Here is a 27,202-nt window from a genome sequence, read left to right on the forward strand (position 1 = left end):
AAGACAAGTTTCAGCCACAATGTTTGATGTTGGGCTTCTTTTCTTCTGTCTTTCAGATGAATCAACATTTATTGGCAATTTTAACTGCTGTATTGCAGATAAACTATATACTGTAGGTGTAGATAGTGTGTGGGGTCCAGAAATCTCCACTACATAGAGCTCTGACAAGTTCATTTTTAAACTGTTAACAGTTTTATACTTACCAATCAGCAATTCCTGAATATTCTCAAACTTGTAAATATTAGTTTTTGTGTGTTGGCTTCAGAAATCCAGCTATGGCTGGAACCTAATATGAATGATATTTTTATTTAAGGACATCTTTTTTTGCACGTCTCCAAGGTATTAAGCTTCAGCACTGAGCTTGTTGTCTTTTCTTCCTTCAGCCTGGGCAGATGTGCAGGTGAACATGGAGGACAAGGTGGAGGTCGTTTTGGGAGAAACGGCTCAGATCACCTGCATGTTCACATCGGACGACGGCATCGGCGCCATGATCATCCAGTGGTTCTACGTGAGTTTCAATCACACCTTGTCGTGCCGCATTATTTAATACTGCAAAAGCTGTACTAATGGAATAAATGTTCAACTCTTCATGTAATAAAACCGCATTTTGTAATAAAAGTCTTGAACATGTGTCTACAAAATGTGGGTTAAATGATTGAATACACTCAATGGCACTAACAATAGGGTTTCATTTACTCTGAAAAAAAAAGAGAAATGGCTGGTGGAAATACTAATTGGCTTGTAACTTTAATAATCTACCAGCCACAATGGCAGGTAATCTAACAAGCTAAACTTGATTAGTTAAACCCTGCATTCTACCATTGCTATTTTGACATGGCATGAGCATAATCTTCATTCTTTCTCATTATTAAACATGTATTAGGAACATTTATTACATCATTACATATTGCATCATTATTACATAATACAGCGCTTCACACCTGTTTCACACATGAACTCCCTTCACGCATGTGCTTGAGCAGTCTGACCTCCATCCTGTAGGTGACGCGGTCCAGTGAAAAAGTGAGGATCTACTACCAGGACACAACCACCAACATTGTGGACCGAGGCACGCCGTTCACTGACCGGATCAGTATGAATGGCTCGATCGCCGCTGGAGAGATGGTGCTGACCATCAGAAACGTGGTGCTGGAGGATGAGCTGGAGATAATCTGCCTCGTCAAAAGTCTCACCGATGGGACGGCGGAGGGACGCACAAAGCTGAGAGTGTTTGGTGAGATTCCCTCTGAGAGAAACTTTCCAATGGCTTTTGTCCCTGTGAGGAAACTCTGAAGTGGACAGGGTGGACTGAAGTTACTGTCATGCGTATTCATGTGGGTTATAAACTTAAACCTGGTTCTTATGTGCAAAAGTCTCTTTATTGCCTTCCGGATCAGAAGTCTCTATAAGAATATTTTCATGATTTACTTGTATTTGTTTCTCTCACAGTCTTGATTTATTGCCTTTATCATGCTGCTTTCAGATGTTCAAATCAGAAAGCCTGATGAACTCTGATGCGTTAAAGCAATTTAGAGAAGCCAAACTCTGGTAAAAACACTCACTGAGTCCCAGTGACGTATAAAACCACCGGATAGTTTGGTTAACTTGAGAGCAGGCTCCCACAGGCAAATTAACCTCAATAGCTTTCTCTCCTTCATGATGTTCAACTGTTCCTGAAAGAAACCACACATTTAAAAAGTTAGTTTTATTTCATTCATTGGCAAAAGAAAGAAAACACACACACACACACACACACACACACACACACACACACACACACACACACACACACACACACACACACACACACACATTCAAAACAATACAAGTGTTTCTAAATGAACAGGGGCAGAAAGGCAAATAAATCTATGTAAACTGTCCCTTTCTGTGAAATAATGAGTTTACAATGATCGTGAAAAACCAAATCACTCATCAGTTTTCTCACATGACGTCATTATACTCTTATTCCATTTCTTTGTATTTTAATAACAATAACATTTTAATTACATGTTTATTTCTCGTGTGCGATTTAGTTTTTGTTGTAATTGTGTTCCATAAATTGAACCCTTTTACTAAAATGCACCATTCCATCAACCTGGTCCTGAATCTTGGTTTTCTGAAGATCTCTGTTCCTTTTAAGTTATACTTACTTTCTCTTTTTACAATCCATACTTGTTTAGAGTTTTACACAATATCAAACAGTCAACTGATTTCGGTGTTCAGCACTGCCAGCTCTGAGCTGTGAGGACACGTAAATGTTCCTCTTTTACTGTCTGTCGGTTTGACTGTCTGAGTTTCTTTTCATTTGATGTACAGAAGCTCCAAACCTTCCAACCATCGAGGCCGTGCAGACTGGGCTTTCTGTCAGTGATGAAGAGCCATCCAAGGTGAACACGCTTTGTGTTGTTAACATGTACTTGCTGTCAGGTTCCACTTTCTTACTCCTAAAAATCTTTTTTCCCATAAACTCTCCAGATCGGCACTTGTGAGGTCAAAAATGGATACCCCAAACCAAACGTCACCTGGTACAGAAACAACACGCCGCTCCGCAGCATCGCAGCTGGTAAAAAGGCTCAACAGACAGCATTCTTCCTCTGCTCTCTTTTTAATGAAACAGAAAAACAAACTTTGTATGTGCATTTTTTTCTTCACACTTTGTTTATTGTCTTTTTCATCTTCACGTTCGACGACAACACACAACAGAACAACATTCACAACCCCAAGATTGTCAGCAAAAAGAAAATTGGAATAAAATAGAATAAAATCAGAACATAAAATAATTAAATTCCCAACCCAATCTGCATTGAATCAAGTAAACCAAGTAAGATAAGTGTTACGAAAGAATGAATAAATAAATACATTTCCAAAAGTAAAACATACAAATTAAACGTTAACACATTGATTTGAAATAGCAAATCACCGGCCTTCTTGGTACGATGATGGTGCTGCTATCGGTCCTCGTCTAATCACAAGCAATTGTACATTCAGTTCATGCATGAAGTGTAGGAAAGAAATGCGCACCTCATAGAATTCCTCAGTTTTACCTCTGACTGTGTAAGTCAGTTTTTGTGAGACAATTATCACCTGGATTAAAATGGTACAATTTAGCAGGTGTAATATGCTGTACCTGCTTAAAAAATAAAAAGAAGAAGAAGGAAAACATAGATAAATGTGTAACGATCCACACACACATAGAGAATTCAACTGTGTTGAGTTCAGGTTTGGATTTTGGGATGAATACTGTTTGCCACTTTATTGTTTTGTATCTTACCGGACGTGTTTGTGTCTTGCAGAGCTGAGTGTGGTGTCCAGCACCACGACTGAATCGAGCGGTCTGTACTCGGTCAAGAGCCAGCTGAACATGAAGGTGGTGAAGGAGGATAAAGACGCCGAGTTTTACTGCGAGGTCACCTACTTTGTTCCTGGGGCAACACGAATGACTGAGACCAGCCGCATTAACGTGACTGTGTACTGTGAGTTCAGATCTCCAATCCGATCGAAGACTTTTTGAGTTGTCTGTATTTGCCTTTGCTTTAAATCTCAGTTCACACCCCAAATCTTTGCAGATGCCCAATGAGCGTCAGAAAAATATTATATTTTTACTGATTGATGCGTCACCAGTGCAGGGTGGAAACAAAGTCTTTTATTTTATTTTTTTAACAGGTTCTGACTGCATTTTTTCATGAAACTTCCAACTTCTGAGATCCGTTCTCTTCTTGATTTTTATTCTGCCATGTTTGTATTTGTTCTCATGTGTGCTTCGTTTTAATGTCTGTTATGAAAGTTCAAAATTGATAAAATATCGACTCTCTAAACCTGCTTCTCTCTGTTTCAGACCCCCACGATGCAGTGAATATCTGGGTGGAATCACCTGTGGGTAAAATTAAGGAAGGAGACAAGCTTAAGGTCCACTGCGAGGGCAACGGGAACTCGCCGTCCTCAGTTTTCACAATCACACACGCAAATGTAAGAAAATCAACGAGTCCCTCAGTTGGATCTTCATCAGTATTTGTGAAGAAGTCTTCCAGCTCTGTTATTCATGTGAAGCTGAACATTTTGTGCACATGCAATGAGATGATGTGGATATTTGCAGAGTGGGAGCAGCTGGGATACCAACATGCTGGAGCTGTTTAATGTGTCACGTCTGAACAAGGGCGTCTATGAGTGCGAGTCTTTTGACCCGGAATTTATTGTGGACAGCCCTGTCACACACAATACCTCGGTGTTTGTCCACTGTGAGGAATTCATATTTATTTGACTTCTCACGATTACAACAAAACATGTTTCACTTAATTGATTTACCCTTCATAACTTTACATGTCTGTAGATCTGGATGCTGCGGTGGTGAAGCCTGAGGAGACTATGCAGGTGCAACAAGGGGAGCAGCTGCAGGCCACGTGCAATGCATTGTCTTCTCTGCAGACCAACACAGTCTGGTTTAAGGTGACATGTTCATGACTCGCAGCAGTTGCTTTCAGCCGATGGCGATTGTTGTTTTGTGTTGTCTTGCATGAGAATACTTGGTTCAAAGCTGGCAGTGGAGACTAATGCTCAGCTCATTGGATTAGATGTGACTATTTGTCACATACAAAGTATGGCAGTGAAATGCAGCGACGGTCCACTGGGTTCGATGAACATGAAAAAAAAAAAAGTCAAAGTAAGCAGAACCATGTAGAATACAGACAAAAAAAAAAAAAAACATAACAAGAAAATAATAAATAGGTAAACCTATATAAGAAATATAAACAGGTAAAAGTCGACATATCAATGGAATGCACACGATGCAAAATGCAGCAGGTGTTTGAAAGTGAGGTTGAGCGTCCACACAGAGAATGTGCAATACTGCAGTACCTCCAGCCATGTGTCTATTGTCTCTGTCAGTGAGGTGCTGACTGGAGGTCAGGGGTCACAGTTCCAACAGCTTGAGGGAAGAGTCTCCTGTTTTCGCCTTGATGAGGCGAAGGCGTCGGCCGGAGCGCAGCCACATAACTAGCTGTTTAGCCATTCTTCCTGTAGACATCCCCCGCATTCTGCCATTCATTCACTCAGGCTTGATTTAGCCAAAGATGGCTGGAATCAGTTGCAGCTAAATATGTGGTAAACCCTGTACAGGTCACCTGTCCTTCACCAGCACCAAGACACATCAAACGCCAATTCAGAGTCAATAAATAACTTGCATGTTTTTGCACTGTAGAAGAAAGACAGAGTTCCACACAGAATAGAAATGCACAGTTTAAAAAAAGAAATTATGTTATGAATTAAGTTATGAGAAGCGAAAAAGAATAAACCAACGTTTGAAATGTTTTGGTATATGTGTAATAAATCTGAAATATATATCAATATCACTGACATTATCGGGAAAATGATATTTCAGATGTGCTTGAGTAGCATGTGAAGTCATTCAGAGCTCAATGATACACACCATGGTCAGTGTGAATTTGTGTTTAACTTTTATTCACGGCTGGGCTTCTATACAGCTCTGAATAAAAAGTAAACATTACCTAATGATTACAATTCATACTTTTGATCTTTAATTGATTGGTCTGATGGACTGAAATGTCTCTCCATGTGACTTTAATGTCCTCTCGGTGCTGGCATGCAGGATGGAGAGGGGGTTTCAAATGGTCACAGTTTGATCATAAACAATGTCACATTCGACACGTCTGGGATTTACGAGTGCGTCGTGACGGTTCCTGAAATCGACGGAATGTCGACCAGCAGCACGCTTAATGTTAACGTGGCAGGTGAGTCTGTTCATCACAGGTTATATGATTCTATGAGCAGGTTTTGTAGCCTGGTCACCAGCAAAATGTTAAAAGTCGTCACAGAGCTGCTCATACTTGGTATTTTTCTTGCTCCTGTACCTGCAGGCCCACCACAGATCATGGAAAAGGACTCTGATATCGAGACGAGCGACAAGTCAGTGCAGCTGGAGTGCCATGCCAGAGGTTACCCTGCTCCCGAAATGGAATGGACCACTTCTGATGGAAAGGTATGGAGGAGGGAAGCCTTTACTGCACAAAGCAAGGCAACTTTATAAAGCAGCAGGGTGATAGAAAGTGCTTTCTGTGAACACAAAAATAGATATTGCAACAGAAGTGAATGAAAAGCAACAAGAACATGAAAAGAATTAACAAGCAAATAAAAAAAACCTGAGCCTGTCATGAATTGTACATGACACGGGGTGTTACTGTTACTGTAGACCACAGTTGAAGTACACAGATAAAACTCCTGCACACACGTGACAAACATGCAAATGGAAAATAGATGCCACTTACGTGGCGCAGCACCACCGATCTAGTAGCACTCAAAGCATTTTATGCTGCTACTCACACACCAATGGAGGTGTCTGCCATGCAAGGCGCTCAGAATCAAACCTGCAAGCTTCCGACTCAGAAGTTTGGCTACACAGACACCCGACATAAAGCAAGAGTGCTAACCACTACCATTTAACTCCTTTTTGTTTCATATTGTATAGAAATCCTCTGGATTCATCATGGTCCAGACTAAGCAGGACGGCGATCTGCGCTCAGCCTTTCATATCTGACCCCCCCCCCCCCTTCTTTATCTCTGTGTTTGCGGCAGGTCACGAAGACGACGCCGACAGAGACCGAGGGCGGCTTTCATAGCGTGTTCACGGTCCAGGTCTCCTCCAACATCACCGCTGTCTGCCAGGCCTCCAACAAATACGGCTCCGACGCGGTGACCTTCAACATCAAAGCCAGTGAGATCTGCTGCTCGCACTTCCTGTTTGTGTCTCTTTGTCGTTTCTCTGTGTGTGTTGCTGTCTGTCCTCCCCTCACATCCCCCCTTCCCCTTCTCGTCCGTGTCGGCTCCTTGTTTGTTTTCGCTCCGTCTGAAGGCCCTAAGCTGTGCCGTGTGCTCCAGAAGTGTCGCTTGTGACTCAATGTCAATCTGTGTCGATGTTGTTTTTCCAACGAGACCCTGTGAAGCTGTGCGGCTGTTCAATGTGCTCCCCTCCTCAGTGTTGTAACAGGGAGTGTCCTCCTGTCTGTGCCTCCACCTGTTTTTAGCCACACACACCACCACCACCACCACCACCACCACCACCACCACAACCATTTCCGACCCCGCAGGTAAGACCACAGTCACTCCGCACAGCGCTCTTCAAACTATTTCAATGAAACCAGCTATAATATGAGGCAAATGTAATAGAATTAAATGCATTGATTGTAATTGTTTAATAATAGGTGCTTCTAAAAACAGCAAACAGCGCAACATGTAAAAAAACAAAAGCAAACAACACCCAAAAAGCTAACATTCACATCCACGTGAATATTAAAACAAACAGGTCATTACAAGGATATTAATTAGAAATTAAAAACATAAGGGTTTCTAAGAGGTATTGGTATAATCGCAGACATTGTTTCTGCAAAGTGTTTCATTCACTCACTTGATGATTTTTCTGTTGTCACTGTGTGATTACAAAAAAATACTCAATAAATACTTAGAAATGAAATAAAAAAATATACTATGCAGCTTCTATGTGGTGTATCAATACACTGTGTTTGAACAGATCGTCAACTTTAAGTGTCTGTGTGAGATATAAAGAAAAAAGAATCCACAAATACAAAGGCAACATTTATAAACTCAGAAAATAATGAATGAAAATATTGTGGAAAAAAATGGATCTTGAAGCTAAAATCAATGACCTTCACACTCACTCCACTGTTTCCTTTCAAAGGACTTTTCTTTGCAAGAAGCAAATAAAAATCAATTCTTTATTTATCAATCAAGAAATGTTTGTGGATGTCGGCTTAGTTTTTAAAAATTCATGAAAGACATCGGATGAATGTCTGTTTAGAAGCTTTCTGTTTAAATATGAACTAATTCAATGCATTTGCAAATGACCCATTATTTTTTCGTGAATTTTGATTGTCCGTATTTGAATATTTTATTTATATGGTGCCAATTACATCATTGCCATCTTCTCGCTTTTTACATTAAAATGAAATGATATTTGCGAAAAACAATGAGTCAATCATAAAACGTTGTAAGTTATATTAATCATCAGTGGTCTGTTCTGACACACAGTTACTGAAATAGATTGAATGAATACAGTATTTTATGTTACGTCTTGTGCTCAACCACACGCACACATGCAAACACACACACTCGCACACATCAGTGCGTCGGAGCTGATACTTTGAACGCACTCTGAGCAAGTCTCCTGACTCCCATTACGACTGCTGTCTTGTGTTTTTGTGTTTCTGCCTCCCCTCCTCGTGTACGTCATGTCAGGAAATGTGTGGCCCCTCGGTGGAAAGCTGTCCTGTCTTCATGCTTTCCCCAGAGAGTGTTGTTCAATGAGATAAAACGGAAAGAACAACACTGCTCTTCTGCTGACCACAGATTTACTGTAGGGGGTGGATGATAAATTGCAATCACAGAAAAGATTTGGCTCTGATTTAATACTATCTACTGTCAACCCCATGAAACACTAACCCATAGGATCTCGTGTCGTAAAACTAGAAGGTATGTTTAGGTTAGGTTATGAGAAGAGTCGGGGTGATAGAAGTAGCAGTTATGGCTGAGTTCAAAGTGAGTCTGGCTGATACATAGCCTGAAGGTATGGAAAAATGACTTGTTTGTGCTGTTTCAGAGCTGAGAGAGAGAGAGAGAGACAGATAGAGAGATCGAGAGAGAGCGAGAGGTCATGTTTAAAAAAATATTTCATTATCCATGAAATGAGTGCAAACCAGTGCAATGTTATTTTTGCTTATTTATGGAGACAACTGTGGAGAACTGTGTGTATATGTGAGAGCTGCTAATATTTACTCACTCTCACACACACACACACACACACACACACACACACACACACACACACACACACACACACACACACACACACACACACACACACACCTTCGTCCACTGACAATTGTGCTCGTTTGGTTTTTCTCAGTCGTAACAGAAAGCGTTCACCCACCAAAGAAAATCCAGAAAGGTTTGTATGTTACGCTGCTGCAGATTCTCTCCCAGCTTTACATAAAGAAAGGCACTGAGCTTCTTTCGGTTCCTTCACCGAAGCCCCCCCCAATGCCGCCGCCACCCTCCACCCCCCCCACCCCCCTCTCGCTCTCTCACCTCCCAGCATTCATCACACTTTTCTCCCGATGAACGTCGGACTGCGGTTGGACTGTTCATCACCTCCACCTTCTCCTCTGCATGTTGTCATGCTGTTGTCAACGCGCACTCCCGTCCTCCCGCGGTTCTGAAACACTCTGCACCTTCCTCTCTCTCTCGGTTATGGCAGGTTCAGGTCACGTGAATGACGCTCTCCATGCAGATGCACTGTTGATTGAAAAAACTGCTCTCCACCTCCAGCTGAAGCATTGCCTTTCTCTCTCTTGCCTCCTGCTGTCCTCGCCTTCAGAGTCCACTGTCTGACCCTGTGCTTGTTTTGTTTTTTCCTTTCGTGTGTGTGCGCGTGTGTGTGTTTCTTCTCCACCAGAGAGTAATGGTGTTATCATTGCTGTCATCATCATCTGCATCCTGCTTCTGGCCATCCTGGGAGCTGTGCTCTATTTCCTCTACAAGAAGGGAAAGATCTGCGGCCGATCCGGGAAGCAGGACCTGTAAGTGTGAATGACACGTGTCAGCTTTACAGCACTTTGAGTTGGGTTCAGGTCTTTGCTTGGCGGCCTTTTTGTGGAGTTTGCATGGTCTCCCTGTGCGTGTTTGGGTTTTCGGCAGGGACTCCAAGAACTTTATCTGTGACTTAAACGTGTCATGTTGTGTGGTGGCCTGAAGAAAGCTTATTCAGGCACAGGGAAAACAACAAAACTCTACATTAAAAAGTTCCTCAAAGGTAACCGTGGCTCCTCATTGTGTTGCTATTCTGATATGTTTAAAAGCCCGACAACTGTACGGCATCTGCATCAATACCGGTGAGAAAGTTTAATTTGTTTTGTTTGCTGTAACAATGTGAGGGCACATTGAGTAGCTCCTACAGTGGCAAAGATTTTAGCTGAATTTTTCTTTCGACATCACGGACGATTGATAAATTGATTGATCATTATTTAGGACTGGATATGAAAACGTGACTTCTGCACAACAGATGGATGAGATTCTCCGGCTTCTCATGTGCCTAATCCTGAGGAAATGGCAATCACGTGTTATCCTTGGATAAAAATCAGTTACTGGTTGACTCCTCGCTTCAAATAAGCTCGTTCCACATGCAGAATGCTGCCGTCATTAAAATGACTCCTTGATCACAGCTTGCCTGTCCACCAAAACTCACCAAACACTCGTCAATTACTCTCATGTCTTATTTCATGTGAACGAAGATAACATTTCTATTAAAAGCTGAGGTAGGGTCATTGCAGCATCGTTTTATTGAATCTGTCCTGCTCCTGCAGCACCAAAGGGAAGTCCAGCAAGGACAACATTGTGGTGGAGATGAAGAGCGACAACACAGAGGAAGCCATTCTCCTTGGGGTCAACGGAGAGAAACAGCCTCCCAACGACCAGGTAGACAGGAGAGCGGAGTGCTGCTGTGATGTAAATGACAACATGAATAAATCATATTTCTTGTAGTGCCATCAAATAGTGTTCATGTCACTGTTTTGCTGAATACGAGCTCAGCTTTTTCTGCCTTGTGTGTTTCCTCTCTGCAGTAATGGCTGCCGTGTCCCTGGAGGTGTTGGAAGAGTTGAGGAAGTGACTGCAGACCGACACACCGACGGCTGCTTCCGTTTGCCCGCTCTCAGGCTCAGACCCATCGATGCCTTTAAATTCCCACCGCAGCTCCTTATTCCAGCGTTACTGTCCTGGAGAAGCTCCGCTCGCCTCTCGGTCCTCGCCACATCAGACGACCGAGGCTCGGTGTGGTCGGGGCTGCAAGCTTTTTGCCTGCCGCTATTTCTTTTCATTGCGTGTAGCTCCAAGAGCTACGTCTCATAACTCTGCTCATGAATGTGTCACCTTCAATCCAGGACAAACCTTAGACTGTAATGTCGCAACCGTAAGCCTTTCACAACGCCTGTAGAACCAATGTTTAGAGCACAAAGCTGACCGGCGACTGTTTTTGTATCCACTTCAAGCATCGCCTCGGGTATCCACTGAAGAGCAGCCTGAAACAGTACAAGTGTACATATTATAATCTATGTATATACATACAGTATTTCTTTATTTAAAATAACACAATATAAAAAAAAAAAAAAACCTACCAAAAATAAAGTGTATTTCTTTGTTTGTTTGGGTGCTCTTTAAGGGGAGCTTAGGTAGTTGTCTAGTTTTTATTTTTGACTTTGTTTTTTTTGGGGTTGGTTTTTTTGTTGTTGTTGTTGAGCTGAAGTCTGTACACTGAAATTTTGGGGCTCCACTAATGTCTCCACATCACCTCCACAGCACGTCACAGATCAGGGGTCTGCAACCTTCTGCAATCGAGAGAACCAGACTGCTGCAAACCTCAATGTCTGCAGATAATAAACCTTTACAAAAAAAGAAAAACAAAAATATAATATAGCCTGACAAACCAACACGTTTATGTTGGAGTTAAATAATTAGAGAACTACTCTAAAATCACAAATGTTATTTTGGTTTTGGTTTCAGATTGACTCATGTGAAAAAAAAAAAAAAAAAACTAATAATTTCTTTTTAATGAACTTACTTGACTTAGAGTGAATCAACAAGTATACAGGGCTGTTTAAGTCCTCCAGACAAACACAATTGTAATATACAGTCATACACTATGCAATGAAATTCTTATCCTGTGCATATACTGTATATAAGAAAACCCACACATGCTGTATAGGCTCACGTTTACATTCACATAATGACTTTTCCAACAATGCATCGTCAGTCGGGTGAAACTAAAATGTCTTGCAGTGATATAAACCAGGTCTCGCTCCCTCTTAGTGGGTGAACAATCCAACGCTGTTTGAACTGCGTCACAGTGAGAGGAAGAGCCAGTTATCTCCGTGGTAACAATCCTGACATCTCCTGCTTAAAACTCTAAAAGTCAGAAAAATTTAAAATTAACAATAATAAACTTGCAGTAAAGCGGCAGAGCTGCAGGTTGCAGACCCTTGTTCTAGACGATCCAATAACACACTGTTTGTACTTATTGTCTTCCTCTCACTGCTTTTACATCTGAGCTTTACTCTCCTCTGTTTTTATTTTAGTAACGTAGAAGACTTGGCGAGACGGGTGACATCGAATGGCTAACAGTATTTTAGTTCCTTCAGTTTTCAGTTCTTTCACCTTGTAGTTGCACTGTTGTGTCTTCGTGTGTGTGAGATACAGTTCAAGCATTGCCAGCAGTCATGTTAGAAAGACAGAGATGCCTTAGGAATTACAATCAAAGATCCAAAGCCATGAAAAAAAACCCAGCACACCACATGTTCTACTGTTAGTCACAGTGATGTTTAATGTTCAGTGCACTGATTTCTTTGGTGGTTATTTTTGTGGTTGTGTTTGTTTAATGTGAAACCGCTGTTTTATTTTATGAGACTGTGTGTCAATGAAAATATATTTCAGTCTTTTTTTTTTTTTTTTTTTTGAAGAGGAAAGCCGAGGGTCAAGCAGATTATTGGTCCATGGTAAATATGGCTCACGGCATGAAGTTGCCCTCATTCTATGGGAAAGAGGCTCGTTCCTGTGTAACGAATGAATGAATGAAACCACGTGTTAACTGAAACTTGGAAAAAAAAAAAAAGTTTGATCCCAGACGCAGACACGATGCCTTAGGTTGACCGCCGCGACTCATTTACATGCCACGAGAACTGATCTGGAAGTTTCAGCATGAGACGACCGAGGAGGGGAGTGACTGACTCCAACTGCATTTTCAATTTGAAGACAATCAAGCTGCTCATGCAGCCACAGCTCCTCCATTCACCCCATCCTGTCCTCTATTCTTCTTCTCCCTCTCTCTCTCTCTCTCTCTCTCTCTCTCTCTCTCTCTCTCTATCACTCTCTCTATAGTATTTTAAAGAGCTACCACTTTTAGATGTTTGGATGTGGGAAACCTTCAAAATGCCTTTAACTGCTTTGGAGATGTAAAATGTATTTTTAATTGATGACGTTCAAAACAATTCTCAGATTTAAACAATCCTGCCAAATAAAGATTGACCGTGGAAAAAAAAATCACACTGGTGTCTGTATTTCCGATATTGCATCAGTTTTTTTCCCCTCCAGGACAAACAATGGCCGGCATGCCCACTTCAGGATTAACCCTAGATTTCCCGCATTACATTAACTTTTTAACGCGTGTTGCCATGGTAACATACAGAAGGCCTAATATTGATCAGCATCAATCAGTTTGGAAAATGATGTGCGGTGTGAGTAGTGAGGGGGAGTGATGAGATTTAGAGACAGTTAAGACGACAACCTGCAGCAGTGGCTGGTAGAGCAGCTCCATTGTAAGGTCGAGTGTTTGATCCCTGGTCTCGTCCTACAAAAGTGTTTCTGACTCTGAACCCTGGATTGTGACCACTTTGCACTGCAGCCATCGTTGGTTGTGTTTTTGTCTGTGAATATATGACGTACATTATATGTTAAAATTCTCTCTAAAAGCTAAGTCCTAAGTCCTAAGTGCTAAGTCCATTTACAGCATGTACGATTTGTAAGTTCTCTGTCTGATCACTCTGTGGTTGATCTCATGTACAAACTCCACTTTTATGCAGGACAAACGAGTCGCCAGCTGGAGGTGGGAATATTGCATTGATGATTATTTGTGCGCAAGTTTGCCAAGTTTACTTCTTTCTCGTATGGAGCTTGTCTGGGCGTCTGTGTAATCCCCTTCAAATGAATTAAATTGAACTGAACGTCGATCTGGGTTAACGTGCATTGAAATTTCATTCTGCAGTGTGTCTCTGATGTAAATATCAGAATGACAAAGTTTCTTAGAAAATGTTTTTTTTTTTAATGAACTGGTGATGAGAAGGGATGGCAGATGATATCAAATGAAAAGAAGAAGCAGGAAGTTATGTCCTGTTGTCCACTCTGATATCTCCCTAACTTATGAGCAAAAGGTCAGAGGTTAAGTTAGTGGTCTGTAGCCTTCAGTATGGTACAACACTGGCACCTTGCCACACTTTCCAAATAAAATCTAACAGTACAATTTATACATGTTTATACATAGTTATGTTAAAAAACTAAACTGTGCAACTCAAGAAACACATTTCTCTACTGATTTTAACTTTTTTAGGTATTTAATAGTCACATTTTGTGGTTCTTTGCCTATTGCTCTCTAGAGATATGTAGGAAATCCAGCTACAATGATTTTCTTTCTATTTTGTGTTCATATTCGTCAAACTGCAAGATAAAAGTCTGTCTAAAAGCCCGTTTGTTTTAAAGTAAATATGCAGCCAGTCTGCTCTGCTTTTTATTATAAAAGTCCACATTGAGATCGATGTATTGAAAGGAGATGGAAGCGTATCAGTTTTGTTTTACACAAGAAAAAAATCTAAACTTTTTTCCTTTAACTGGCACCAATTGAAAATGCTCTTGACAGAAAATCTTTGGGGGAACTTCCTGAAAATTACATAAATGAAGTGTGGTGCTGCATCACAGAGGGACTTGTGTACCGTGTTCCCATCATCCCCTCCCTGCATGAATGAAAGTATATCTCCAGCAGCCCTTTTCTGTAAACGGCAGAGGTTTATAAGGTTACCTCAGAGTTTTACAGCATGGTGATTTGATCTACTTGACTGGGAGTAAAATCACATTTGGCTTGATAATGCAGTTATCAAATGCATTACAATGCAAACGGCAACAAGAGGATCAGCCTGCAAAACAAAAATAGAATAAAATGAGAAACAAAAACTAATCTGCCTGATACGTCAACCGTTTAAAGATGCACAGCTTAGATTACTTTTCCGAATAGCCACTATGATTACCTGCGAGCAGCTCAGGCGGTTTTAAATGGACGTTTAATGATCTTTCTTATCAATCCATCTTCTACATGCTTTATTCCAACGGTGAGGATGGTTGTTGGGAGCCGATCCCAGCAAGTCCATCAGGGCACAAAGAGGCGGACACTGGTACACTTACAATTCGGAGCAATTTAAAGGCATCAATTAACCTCATGCACACATTTGGACAGTGAACTGCGATGAGAAAGGCCCACAAGTCAAACTGGGGATCACAGTGAGGAAAAAGTGCTCAACGTTTCTCCATTGTGTTCCTTTCGAGAAAGTTCAATTTAGTGATTAGAAACATCAGCAAAGGAATAACAGAGTGAAAGAAGTTTAAAAAGTAGGCAAGTCAAAATATTCAAGTAGAAAGACATGACATACTGTTACATATCCAAATTTTGTCCTCTCATTTTTCCCAATGCTGAAAAAATGTGGAAGGATTGTGGAAATCCCGTGTGAAATTGCCATTGCGTTTGTTTGTTTTTGTCTGTTCTGGTTTAATTGACGTAAAGCACTTTGTGATCTTTATCTGTGAAAGGTGCTATATAAAGAAATACACGGATATGCTGTAACCAGTCCTATATAATCTTTGAATGTCCCGAAGAAGAAAAAAAAAGGACTCAACAAACCAGTGTTTAAAACAAAGCGTTTTAAAAAATGCTTAAGGTTTATCACATGTACTGTGTGCTGAAGTGTTGGTAAACAAAGAGGACACGTGATGGCTTTTGCTTATTTTATTAACAGCAATGTGCATACTTCCAAAGTGATATGAGCTTTAAAAACCATCGAGAATTGAATGAATGCCTGTTTTTTTGTTGTTTTTTTTTAACTTGATGGGAAGCAGAGCAGCTGCGTCAAACAATGGCTCCCTCTGCTGGCAGACAACTGAAGTGCTCCAGCAGTGAGACTGACTGGGGGATCTGGGAAAGGGGGGGGGGGATTGGGGGGATAAAAGGAAGCTGAAGAAGCAGGGGAGATTAGTTCTCTCTCCAGATCAACACCTACAAACTGTCTTTAAAAACGAAGGCCTTCCTCCTAAATGTGGCGAGGATCTCTAAACATATGGCACTGCTCACAGAATTATTCACATCAGTAAACAAAACCTTTGGAACAAAAAAAAACAAAAAAAAAAAACATGTACAGGAATGCAAAATAAAAACAGCCATTGTTCTTTTTTCAAATAACCGATCTTTATACAATTTTTTTTTCTGTTTTTCTTTAGAGTGACAGTATCAAAGCACAAATTGGTATCCTGTGCAAAAACATAAAAGTCAAAGGTAAATAATACACCACAATGACACGCCGTCCTTGAGACGTCAAACAAAAAACATTGGTACAGTATTGAGGATCGAGGACCTCTTCGTCCGTTACCCATCATTCAATGAGTTTTCTCAAAGGCAACTAGGAACAGAAAAGAAGTAAAGAGAAATGAAGAGGATGGCCAGACAGCGAGGCGATAGCTTCCAGTCTACACACGGCGAAGACGACGTGACCTGGGCCGATTAGCTACCGACGTCCTCCCGAGAACAAAACGAAAACATTCTTCATACGCTGGGAGACGATGTACCTAAAAGCTCCTGGCGGGTTTCTTTCATAGTACCTGGAAATTAAAAGCTGCTGTCCCTCGCCCTGCAAACACTGGAAATTACACAACAAAATAAAATGTGCAAGTCATGAGGTGACAAATAAACGAAAACTACTAGGCTACTTGTGTGAACTTCATGAAGCGGATACATGTCACCAGGAGGAGCACGCGGCTGCACCGGGCTCCTCCTGGTCATGACAGCCAGGGTGAACGCCACTCGTCTATTCAAATGTTTTGTTTTCCTGAGTTAGTTCTTACAGTCGGCCCAAACACTGATTTTTCTTTCTTTTTTTTTTTTTAATTTGAAGTAGACTTGGGGGCGGGCCAGTAAAACCCATGAGCCTACAGTTTAAAAAGCCCCAGCAGCCTCTCGCTGCTGTGAAAGCATAGATCTATTAGCAGGTGGCTGCTCTCCGAGCTAAAAGCAATTTGTTTGCTTCATTTTCGTGACGACGCAGAAAAGATACAGTACTGTGCAAAGGCTTCAGGCTGGAGTGACGAGAGATCTGTCTGTATTAAGGGTGACTGCACTTTGCACCCAAAATAGCAGGAGTTCTCAGGGAAACTTCATGTGGAACAAGATCTTACTTATTTTTCATACTCTTATTCACATTGGCTATGCAATTATGATTATTTCTAGGGTAAATCTGAGACCTTTGAGACTTTTCCACAGTACTGTAATATAAAGAAAAAGTTTTCAAACACTGAAGAGTGGACAGCTTGAGAATGCTGCTTGTACTTTCAAGTATGCTACATTATGGACTGGAGAAACAAGGGATACTGTCACTTTAAAGAAAGGTGATGACGGTTAAACACATTATTCACAAATGTACATTTAAGGCTTAAATCGTTTAGCACTAACAATAGTAGCAGCAGTGAAGCACTTCTGAATTATAACAATATTTATGATCATATTACAATAATATATTATCAAAGTAAATCAATGAGTTTCTTTTTTTTCCGGTTTTGTTTCATAACAGTGGACCGAACTGGAGACAGAACCCAATCGACGGACCCATTCTCTCATGAAGTCGGACAAGAGACTGAACATTTCAGCCGCCGCACATCGCACGTTCATTCGTCGTCTCAACGCCAGCTGCCGGGAGTCAGAGCAGTAGTACGTTTTACAGAGTCTGAGTACACCGACTGAAAATCCACATTCATGTTGTATAGGGGGCAGGAGTTCATGAGGGAGCAGGCCATGAAGCGCAGGTCTGGCAGACACACACGCTCGCACACACACACACACACACACACACACACACACACACACACACACACACACACACGCGCACAGACAGAAACACACACACACACACAACCTGAAACCATCGTCATGCTACTTTAAGAAAAACACAACAAGCAGGTTTCTCGTTAAAAAAAAAAAAGAAGTACCAAAGCCTTGTCGTTACATTAACAGACTGATTTTATGGTGACAAAGCTCGGCTGCTGTCCACGAGCTCGTCCAGATGAGGAAGGCTCCTCCTCTTCCTCATGTTTCCAGTCTCACATCCCTCAGTCTGACAGACTTTAATCTGGTCCCTGTCTACACATATCGCTTGTACCAACAGCGACCCTCAGAGCTGTAATCACATACGATATACGCACGTACTGAATATATTACACACATTTAATATATATTTACTCATATATTAAATTTTCATATAGACATACACTTTTTAGTTTTATTTGTGAGGAGTCGGTTACATTTTCAGCAAGAGGCTTCGACGTGACGAGTAGGAATCGGTCCTCTTGGGATTCTTGTGTAAGTGTTGGTCACGGCAGCTGCTCCCCTCCCGCCCCCGTCAGTCCCTCAGAGACCTTCTAGAAAACACTGAGGCCTGCCGAGGCAGTTCCAAGCAGGCCCCACACTGTTGAAAGCACATGGAGTGCAGGGCGCACACTCCTGGAGGTACCGCGAGCAGGGGGTGTGTGTAGGGGGGGTGTAGGTTGTCAGCCAGCGCGACAGGGGGCGCTGCTGCAGGCAATGGGTTTGGGGGCTTCGGGTTGGTCAGTGCCAACCTACACCAAACCAGGCTGGGCCAAGCTAGGGCGAGAGCGAGAAGGCGGGAACCAGGCCCGGGGAGTGTGCTATGTGAGGATGTGAGCGGTGGAGGGAATGGACACAAACTCGCGCAGGATGTTCTTGGCCATTTCCATGTTGTTCTGCGCGATCAGCAGCGCCTTCTGGATGTCCTTGTAGGAGTATCCCTGACTCATGAGGTGCTCGATCTCGCTGCTGATCTGAGGGTTGGCCTCCCCGCCCACCGCCCCGCCGCAGGGGGGAGATGGGGCGGGCGGGACGGGACTGGGCCGACGCTCAGAGTTGATCCGTCGTGGGAGGGGCTTTGGAGGTCTCGCTGGCGCCTCCCCCGGCTCCGAGAAGGCTGGACGGACAGGAACAGAGGTAAATCAAAAACACAGGGTGAGTGGACGGCTGGATGAAGTGGACTAGAAGAGGGATATGAGGTAATCAGCCAGATTGGACTCTCTGGTGGACCGTAGCCTCGACATCCCCGGTCAAGCCGATGTGAGCAGCCCTTGTGGCATCTTGGTCATTTTTTCAGTCAAAAACTGTCCCCGAAAGCTAAAACGCTTTGTAAAAGTCTCCACCAAAAATCAATCTCTCCACCTCAGAAACATCACACACTGAGTGTCTCCTAATACTAGTCTTTTCCACTCTTACAGACCGGAGCAACGATCAATCCACTGCAATGTCCATCAAAGTCCAAACCTGAGTCGTATATTGCTTTCGGAGAGCTTCTAGGAAATCTGTATTGTGCTTAGCTTCACACACCAGAGCGGTAGAAAGATTTAGAGGACTTCTCTGGATCACAGCGTTCTCGTAATCCAGATATTGATCCATCAGAAAGTTGAATGGATTTCCGTCTGGCAGGAGTCTGAACATGAGGGCTGCTCTTGTTTCAAATGCTACAACCAAGTGACTTTGTGAAACAGATGCTCATTTTCTCATATTTGGGGAAAAAGGAATATAATGCGCAAGATGGCATCACAGATGTCCAATTTGTAAATGATTTCAATGTTAATTTGCACTGAGATCCATATTCTCAAGGGTCAGCCGTCTCGGTAAGAGTATTTCTAACGGAGGCAGATGGATTCATTTTCATTTCAGCCAATTAAAAATATAACTTAAGCATGAAGTTGATAGCAGTAGATACGTCACAACTACGTCATCTCAGATTGTTAAATACTGTAAATATGCAAAACCGTTCATTTCAAAAACCATCCATATACCAATACTACAAAACCGGTGAACGACACAGTAGACGAGAGTATTTAACTCACTAATGAATGGACCAGCAGCTACGATTATCACTAATGTTTGTGAGTGTGAGAAAACTTACCGGCCATAGCTCCGGCATCAGAATCCAACGAGAGGCGGTTGAAAGCAGCTGTGGAAGACGAACATGATGACGAAGATGAAGAAGAAGAGGACAAAGACGCCCCCAACTCTGAAAGAGTCCGTCGGGCGGGAGGCATCGGAAGTCTGGGTTTTGGGAAGTCGTAGCCGTTCTCCTCCTCTTCCCTCTCTTCCGCCGGTTGCTCCCTGGGCCCGTTGGTCAACGCCAGAGGAGGCAACTCGGAGTAATCTGGAACAATGGACAACAATGAGTTATCAATGATTTGAGTTGTTTATCTGAAATCATTCATAAAACTTATTTCATTCAAACACATTTTTAGAAATTAATTTCAAAGATAAAAGTAAAAATAAGCTTTAGTCCAAAAGCCATAAGTTTTCCAGATATTTCAAAGTAAAAGTTTCTACAAGGCAGGAGAAGACATTAGCTTTTTGTCGCTGATGGGTCCTAAGAGACTTTTACATCATTAGAAAATCTGGCATTAAACCAGGAGATACTAAACATGACAGATGGGGTCTATAATGTTCTTCAAGTTGGGAGTGGAGGTTCCTCCTCACACACTTTGAAAACTTCTGATTTAGACCGTACACAGTATAACTTGTCAACAAATTTAAATGGATTTGTAAAACAGCTTCAGATGATTCAGAACTGCAACCACAAACACAATTCACATTTATAACAGCAATGATTTTGGTTTTATTCCTAAATATTAGAAAGTATTATTAAAGCAGGAGAGTTGGTAGAACAGATTAAAAGTGAGTTTCTGCTGCACTGCAGTTTCTGAGCCAACACACCTGAATCTCTGGCTTGTTGTGACCTGGACTGGATGTTGTACATGGCTTCATACATTTGAGGACCATCCTCTAATTCAGCCAGCGTCAGCCTGTAACAACACGCAGCGACAACACGTGAGCCATGGCAGAAACGACCACACAGTACCCGATGTCATCTGGAAGTAGCAGAGGTGGATTCATTGAGCTTTGATTACCGCGAGTTGAGCGGAGAGGCCTGACTCTGCGTCTGGAGAGACGGCGGGGGCTGTGGCAGTTGGGTCCGTGGGACTGGTGGGATCTCCCCTGCAGGTGGCGCTGTGATCGGGGGCAGGACGGGGCGAGAGGAGGGGATCATGTAGTCCGACTCCTCCTCGCTGTCACGTGCCTCCTCGCCTGCCACCGACCTCAGAGCTGGAGATGGTCTGGGAGCAGAGGCACGTACAATGCAAACTGGAATTACTCATTTATGAAACATTACAATTAAATATTTGAGCGTTTGAAAAGCAAAGTATAGTAAAGTAAAATATTTATTAACATCATGTTGGCAGTGATGTGTACCTGGTTGCCATAGCGTAGATAGCATTGGCCGAGGACGAGGGTTTCACTTTGGGGTTGTCGTACTCTTGACCTGCTATAGCAGCGAAATTCTGAAAAGGAAGCAAACGTACACCTTTGAAAATGATGAAAGATACAAAGCAAATAAGAGGACGAAAATAGTGGTATTATTGGTGGCTCTTCTCAAATGTAAACAAAATAACAGCTCTTAAAGCAGATGCAAAGTCTATTAATTACAAGTGCATCTAGAAAAGGGACTGTGTTTTTTGTCCTTTACAATGGGAGAAAATGGTTGGCAAAAGTGTAAAGCACTCTTTCCACATGTCTGAGATAAAGCTACTAAATTAGTTTCGTCTTATTTGACCATTGAAATGAATTGTTTGTTAGGATGGATGAAAGTATTACAAAGTAAAACATGTTATTTAAAAGATGGGCAATTCTCTGTTGCTTCACTAAAGTATTGTGGCTGTAGCTTCGCTTCAAGAAAACAGATCCATCTAGCCTCCCAGGAGCTCTGTTTTCAGTCTATATGTCGAAATAAGCACACGGCTGCAGGCTATTGGTTTCTGTTTAATTTGCCTTCAATTATATATATATAAGATAAATCTAAACATAAAGATGACAGGGACAACATGGATTGTGTAAATATGTATCAAGCTTTTCATTTGATTTATGCTTTGAATGTGATGAAACTATGGCAGTACAGAAAGTCCTTGAAAACCAGCAGCTGTTTAAACATATCAACTGTATGCTGGACTTTTTAAGTGCACCTCAGAGAGTTACTGTGAAGTTAAAGACTGGGTCTTTATGTGTTTCTCTGGATCAAATGAGCCAGTTTTTATGTGCTGTGTTTTGTGCTTGCTCTGACCAGCTGGTGGTCCAAACTCAGAGAGCTGTTGTTCTTCTGCGAGTCTGAGCGGGTGTCCAGAGCCGAGGGCAGCGCCAGGGGCAGGGAGTGTCTGTTGGAGAGTTCCCTGACACCTGCTCGAAGGTCCACCCCTAAACAGGAGACTTGAGTGGAAGAAGAGGAGGAGGAGGAGGAGGATGAGGAGGACGATGACGAGGAGGTGGGGGCCTTGGGAACGGGCCTGGAGTTCCAGTCAGCCATGGGCCGGTTTGGAGGTGTCGGGGGGAGTTTATCTCGTGGGGGGTCTCCGGGGGTGCAGGGTAGGGGTCGCCTCTGCAGCCGCCCATCAGGAGCTGTCCCAGCTGAGTGGGGGCGGTCTGGAGGAGGAGGAGGGGGGAGGTCCCGCAACGCTGGGGGAAGAGGAAGAGGCTTGTCTTTGTGGTGAGATGCTGCCTGCAGAGAGGGAGAGAGGAGAGCTCATTTAGTCTACAAACAATATTGACGCTAAGCAGAAGGAAACTCTGTGCTATTATTGTCTGCTCTGAAAATAATCCATTTAGTGAGAATACCACTGTGTACCCATTTGTCACCATAATCAACTATATACACAGCGCAGATGAATCACACGGAGGGAAAATGTTCATCCGCAGACATTTCAAACTTTGACAAAACAGTTTCCATTTATCTGCATTTAAGCACAAACGTGCAAAAATTTAGCCAATGGCTCGAGGGAGGAAAAAATGAGTTATGTACAGAATATAAAGTACACTGACAAATCGAGAAAGTCATTTCAGCACCTCGCTTGTATCAACTGGGGAAATGAGACTAAGCACAATTTAAATCACAGAGCTCAGTTAGAGGGTAAATTATGTTTAAGTTCGGGTTGGTTTTACACTGTACTTTGACTTTATGGATGCACCATCAAGTGATTACAAATACCTGCAAGCTAAAACTGCAAGAGAATAGAGAAACCAGTTTGAGCTTAGAAATTAAATGAATTATACAATACAGCAAGAGAACAATCTGACTTTCCTGTGACAACAATATGTTGTTCTGACACTAAAGATTCTATCTTACCAATTGTGATCAGAGCTTGTAAAGGAAATTCCAAACTTTCTTAAACATTGCCGTTTCCTGGCACAAGTCACAGGGGTTTGAAAATGTGTCACGTTTGAATGTTGAAGCTTTCTCAGTTCTGTTTTTGTAGGTTAGAAGAGTCACAACTTAGACTTTTTGCCTTTATATGGGGAACCATATCAATGCAAAGCGCATATCGTGTAAATGTCATGTAACAAGCAGATGTATTTTGACCTGAATCTTCAATTGAGCAACAATTCAACAACTTTCCAGGTATTCAAACCACAAGTAGATACTCGACACCTCACAGATTTTGTCATCTTCTATTGGCCATGAGTATGTATAGATTTGCTTACCTTACTAGTGGCACCCGGGCTGGAGGCACCCGGAGGGTTGGGGGGTCTGTGTGGCAACAAATCGAGTCTCGGTGGGACAGGAGGGAGAGAAGACTGAGGAGCCATAGACATGGGTGATGGAGGGCGCTCAACCTGAAACAAACAAGACTATCTCATTGGTAATAGGTTTGACCTAAATTTGGCCTTGTGTTCTCAAATAGAAGGTTGAACCGATACTATACTTTTCAATCCTCTGTACTGAAACAAAGAAGTGTGCTTCTTCAGCAACTCAAAATAAAAAGAGAGAAAAAAAGTTTTCTCCAGTCACAGATGAAACACATACAAGTGCGCAGCAACATTTAAAGAAACCGTCAACCATCAAAGCCAAGGGGGCCGCTTCAAAGTGTGTGTGATCTCAGGTGTTCACCGACACTGTAAAACCAACTGACGCACACACAGTTTCTTGGAGGCAGATAAAAGATGTAAGATAGGAGAGGAGGCTCAAAAACAGCCGTTACCTTGGCACCATGAAAGACGAAGATAAAAGACGTTTGATACAAGAAGTGCGCTTGCATCTCGAAAATGTGAAAAGGGGGCAAGATATGCAGCATTTCATCTGTGCAGAGATCGGCCTCTCAGAAAGGGGAAAAAAAAAACAAAACAAAAAAAAAACCCAGCAGATAAGAGGACAGTAGGCCCATCAGGAGCACCCAGGGTGTTGAGTGCTTAAATGTTTTATCAACGAGAAACAGCAGAACTGCTTTCAAGTGCCATGATTCCAACCCGAGTGCACTGAAATAACTTCTGTTTTGGTTGAGTCCAAGCCTTTTGTCAATCGTACCTTCGTGCAGGCCAGTTTGCTCATCATGAGATGGGGGTCTTCAAGTCGGTCGTCGTCATCGTCGTCGTAGCTGGGCGACGGCGCGCCCTCTGCGCCGAACATACCCCTGCCGCAGCCCCCGCTGTTGTCCTTGGGGTCAAAGGGATCGACAACGATGGGCTCCGTACCCTTAATCTCACAGCGACAAAAGGGACAACCTGTTCCCTGACCTTCAGACTCCTGCAACAGAGGGAGATGCAACAAGCATGGCGAGATGAAAGGAGGTCACGCTCTTATTTTGTGTGAAAAAGAGAGCACTTCAGAAGGCTGTTCTCCCCTCAACAGGTCTGAGTTGCCACACTTAAACAACCCACACAAACCCCTTTACATGCACCCACTCTTATTACCTGCCAGGCAGTGAGGCAGGACGTGCACATGAGATGACCACAGGGCTCAATCTTCACATCCTTGTCATTCTCAGCACAGATCTTACAAAGCTGGAAAGTGGAGCCCATCTCGCAGTACAGCTCATATTGCTCCTGAGGGGGAAACATGATGAGACGGTAACATCAGACAGTAACATCACAACCTGAGATCATTTTGAAGAGAGCCTAGGAGGATCTGGAGCGTTATGTCGAAAGCGCGGGGGCGTATTTTTGGTTTCAGTCCTGTGCTTGGGCAAAATCAGCTTTTTTTAGTAACCTTTATAAAACTTCAGTGTATATATGTGAGCCAGATAAACAAACTGTTTCGATCTGAAGGGGAACATTAAAGCAAAAACATCCTGTTTACAATAGCAGAATTTTTAGTACACCTGCATGAGAAACTTGAATTTTCCACACTACAAATATTTCATGTTCGTGCGCAGTACTGCTTTGTTGTATTTACAGGTTAATTCAGACATGGTGAAAACTACGTCTGATATTCAGAAGAATATTTAGTTATTGGTTTAAACCTTTTATTTGTGAGCTACCTAAACAAAGTAAGTTCCAAGAGTGTTTCATCAAGCCTTCTGCTTCTTATTGTGGTCGACCAGAACCATGCTTTTAAGTGACATATCTTAAGGCGTTATTCAATTTAGAATCGATGCTAAGTATGCAGAGGCACATAACTCTGACCTGTGTGACTTTGATGTGGTCTTGAGGCGAAGGCTCACACAGTCCTGTCAGATCGGGGTTTTGTGTCCGGCCATCAGGGTATAAATAGCTGGGAAGGCAGAGGAACACACTATTAGAAAGTACAGATGAAAGTCCCCTCAAAGCATCCAGCTGTGCTTTAACAGGAATTTTTTATTCCAAACGTATCATCATTATTCATTAGTAAGATCACAGTGCATGTATACCTAACCAGCTGTGGTAATGAAAACATCTGTTCAGTCTATTCATTCAGTACCTCTTCATGCACATGCAGTACGTGACTATTTTACAAACGGCTGAAATGCTGTAATCACCATTTGATAAATGTTTTGTAGACACAGTCGATCTATGAAACAGGCTTTTTCAGCTTTAAGTAGTGTTTGATTACAGGCTGGAACAGACCAATCATTGCTTATATTATACAAAAAAAAAAAAAATCAATGCTGGCATGAAAAATTGACTTTCACACGAGCGCAGTACACCAATAAATGGGCTCCATATTAGAAACCAGCACCTCTACTCTGGTTGTGATAACACTGGAATGATGGGAAGAAGAGACATGATTGCACTGGTTATGAAATTCAGATTCAATCACTGTGTGCAAAGCAGGTCTGAACCATTTACATGGAGGTGTATGCATTGTCGGGACTGGGGATGAAGGAAAAGAGAAATGACCGTTAAAGAGAAGCCCTGTGGATAAAATTACATCAAATGACGACAATGAACATGTCGCACTGACAAACAGCAGCGGACAAAAGCCCAAAAGGAAATGACAGATGTGTGCAGGACTGCAACCAATGACGCCTGCTGACTTACAATCCTTCCCTGAAGCCATCGATGAGGGCCTGGAACAGGGGTTTGTTGTGGGGAATGGTCTGGAGTATATTTCCATCTGCTGTCACATAGCCGATAGCCCACTGGCCAAGTCGTGTACAGCTCAGTCTGAAGATATAGCTGAGGAAAGAACCAGAACAAGGTACAATTGTATCAAAGTTCTCACCTCATAGGTTGACTTTAGAAATGCACAGCGCATTCATAAAACAGACTATATTGTAAAGAGATTACACATGCATTATACACAATATATACTTTAATGGAGGAGATGTGATGATATAAGGATGCAGGTCCAGTTAGAATATCAACATTAGCATCAGTGAACCTGAGTAAAAATCCCCTTTAATTCAGTTTGGGAGAACATAAATTGGAGCCTCAAGACAGATTCTGGTGCAGGAGGAGCATCCACAGACAAAGTGCAACCAAACAAAGCCATTAAGCGAGTCAAGGCTCACCGCAGCTCCTCAAAACAAAAGATAACAGTATATTTATACTAATGGTGCTTCTAAGTATGACAATACTGAGATATTCATCCAGGAACAGTTTGGAGGCAAAGCATGGCTTGGGTTGCCCCCTGTTATGCTTGGCTACTGCACTGTATGCAGGAAAATAAACTGGCTTGACAAAAAAAAAAAAAAGTTAAAACACAGCTGCTTGTGCCTGTGATACAGACATCAGAAATCCAAGCCTCGCTAGGAGGAGCTGCCTGAGCTGCCAGGAAATAAGCCTCTCTCCCAACGTTCTACAAGCTGACAGGGCAGCACTGTGTATCGAGCAGCACTGGTGACTCAATGTTTAGCATCGGAGTGGAGCAACTGCTTCGTTACGTAGTACTAACAGGACTGGCCTGACAGTGAGTAGTAATATATAGTGTGGAAATGCGGCACTCGCACCGACCAGCAACTGCTCGGATGTCAACGTGGCCGCACAGGGCCCGGGCCTACAGAGTGACATCAGCGTTCGGCGTACAATGCA

General features: G+C 42.5%; 2 protein-coding genes across 5 annotated transcripts in view; one reads left to right on the top strand and one right to left on the bottom strand.

Moving 5' to 3' along the window:
• The window catches only part of mcamb (melanoma cell adhesion molecule b), a 41,124-nt gene extending 27,327 nt beyond the window's left edge, over positions 1-13,797 (top strand). Inside the window, exons 2-17 of one of the 4 annotated variants that reach the window (XM_080508860.1) lie at positions 384-508; positions 1,003-1,234; positions 2,317-2,387; positions 2,476-2,563; positions 3,294-3,473; positions 3,836-3,966; positions 4,094-4,235; positions 4,328-4,443; positions 5,603-5,744; positions 5,871-5,992; positions 6,586-6,724; positions 7,035-7,097; positions 8,930-8,971; positions 9,479-9,602; positions 10,386-10,497; positions 10,644-13,797. In XM_080508860.1, coding sequence (XP_080364986.1) covers positions 384-508; positions 1,003-1,234; positions 2,317-2,387; positions 2,476-2,563; positions 3,294-3,473; positions 3,836-3,966; positions 4,094-4,235; positions 4,328-4,443; positions 5,603-5,744; positions 5,871-5,992; positions 6,586-6,724; positions 7,035-7,097; positions 8,930-8,971; positions 9,479-9,602; positions 10,386-10,497; positions 10,644-10,646 — 1,832 coding nt within the window. In that variant the 3' untranslated portion in view covers positions 10,647-13,797. The remainder of the gene's footprint in view (positions 1-383; positions 509-1,002; positions 1,235-2,316; positions 2,388-2,475; positions 2,564-3,293; positions 3,474-3,835; positions 3,967-4,093; positions 4,236-4,327; positions 4,444-5,602; positions 5,745-5,870; positions 5,993-6,585; positions 6,725-7,034; positions 7,098-8,929; positions 8,972-9,478; positions 9,603-10,385; positions 10,498-10,643) is intronic. The other 3 variants (XM_080508861.1, XM_080508862.1, XM_080508863.1) reach the window with 3 other exon arrangements.
• A 1,851-nt stretch (positions 13,798-15,648) lies between these two features.
• cbl (Cbl proto-oncogene, E3 ubiquitin protein ligase) overlaps positions 15,649-27,202 on the bottom strand; it is a 39,056-nt gene continuing 27,502 nt past the window's right edge. The window contains exons 6-16 of the mRNA XM_080513856.1: positions 26,210-26,347; positions 25,376-25,463; positions 24,665-24,796; positions 24,279-24,497; positions 23,459-23,590; positions 22,047-22,478; positions 21,182-21,270; positions 20,839-21,045; positions 20,645-20,733; positions 19,836-20,081; positions 15,649-18,857 (exon numbers count right to left, since the gene is read on the bottom strand). Coding sequence (XP_080369982.1) covers positions 18,562-18,857; positions 19,836-20,081; positions 20,645-20,733; positions 20,839-21,045; positions 21,182-21,270; positions 22,047-22,478; positions 23,459-23,590; positions 24,279-24,497; positions 24,665-24,796; positions 25,376-25,463; positions 26,210-26,347 — 2,068 coding nt within the window. The 3' untranslated portion in view covers positions 15,649-18,561. The remainder of the gene's footprint in view (positions 18,858-19,835; positions 20,082-20,644; positions 20,734-20,838; positions 21,046-21,181; positions 21,271-22,046; positions 22,479-23,458; positions 23,591-24,278; positions 24,498-24,664; positions 24,797-25,375; positions 25,464-26,209; positions 26,348-27,202) is intronic.

This window comes from Blennius ocellaris (genome assembly GCF_963422515.1).
Source record: "Blennius ocellaris genome assembly, chromosome: 2".
NCBI classification, from domain to species: domain Eukaryota; kingdom Metazoa; phylum Chordata; class Actinopteri; order Blenniiformes; family Blenniidae; genus Blennius; species Blennius ocellaris.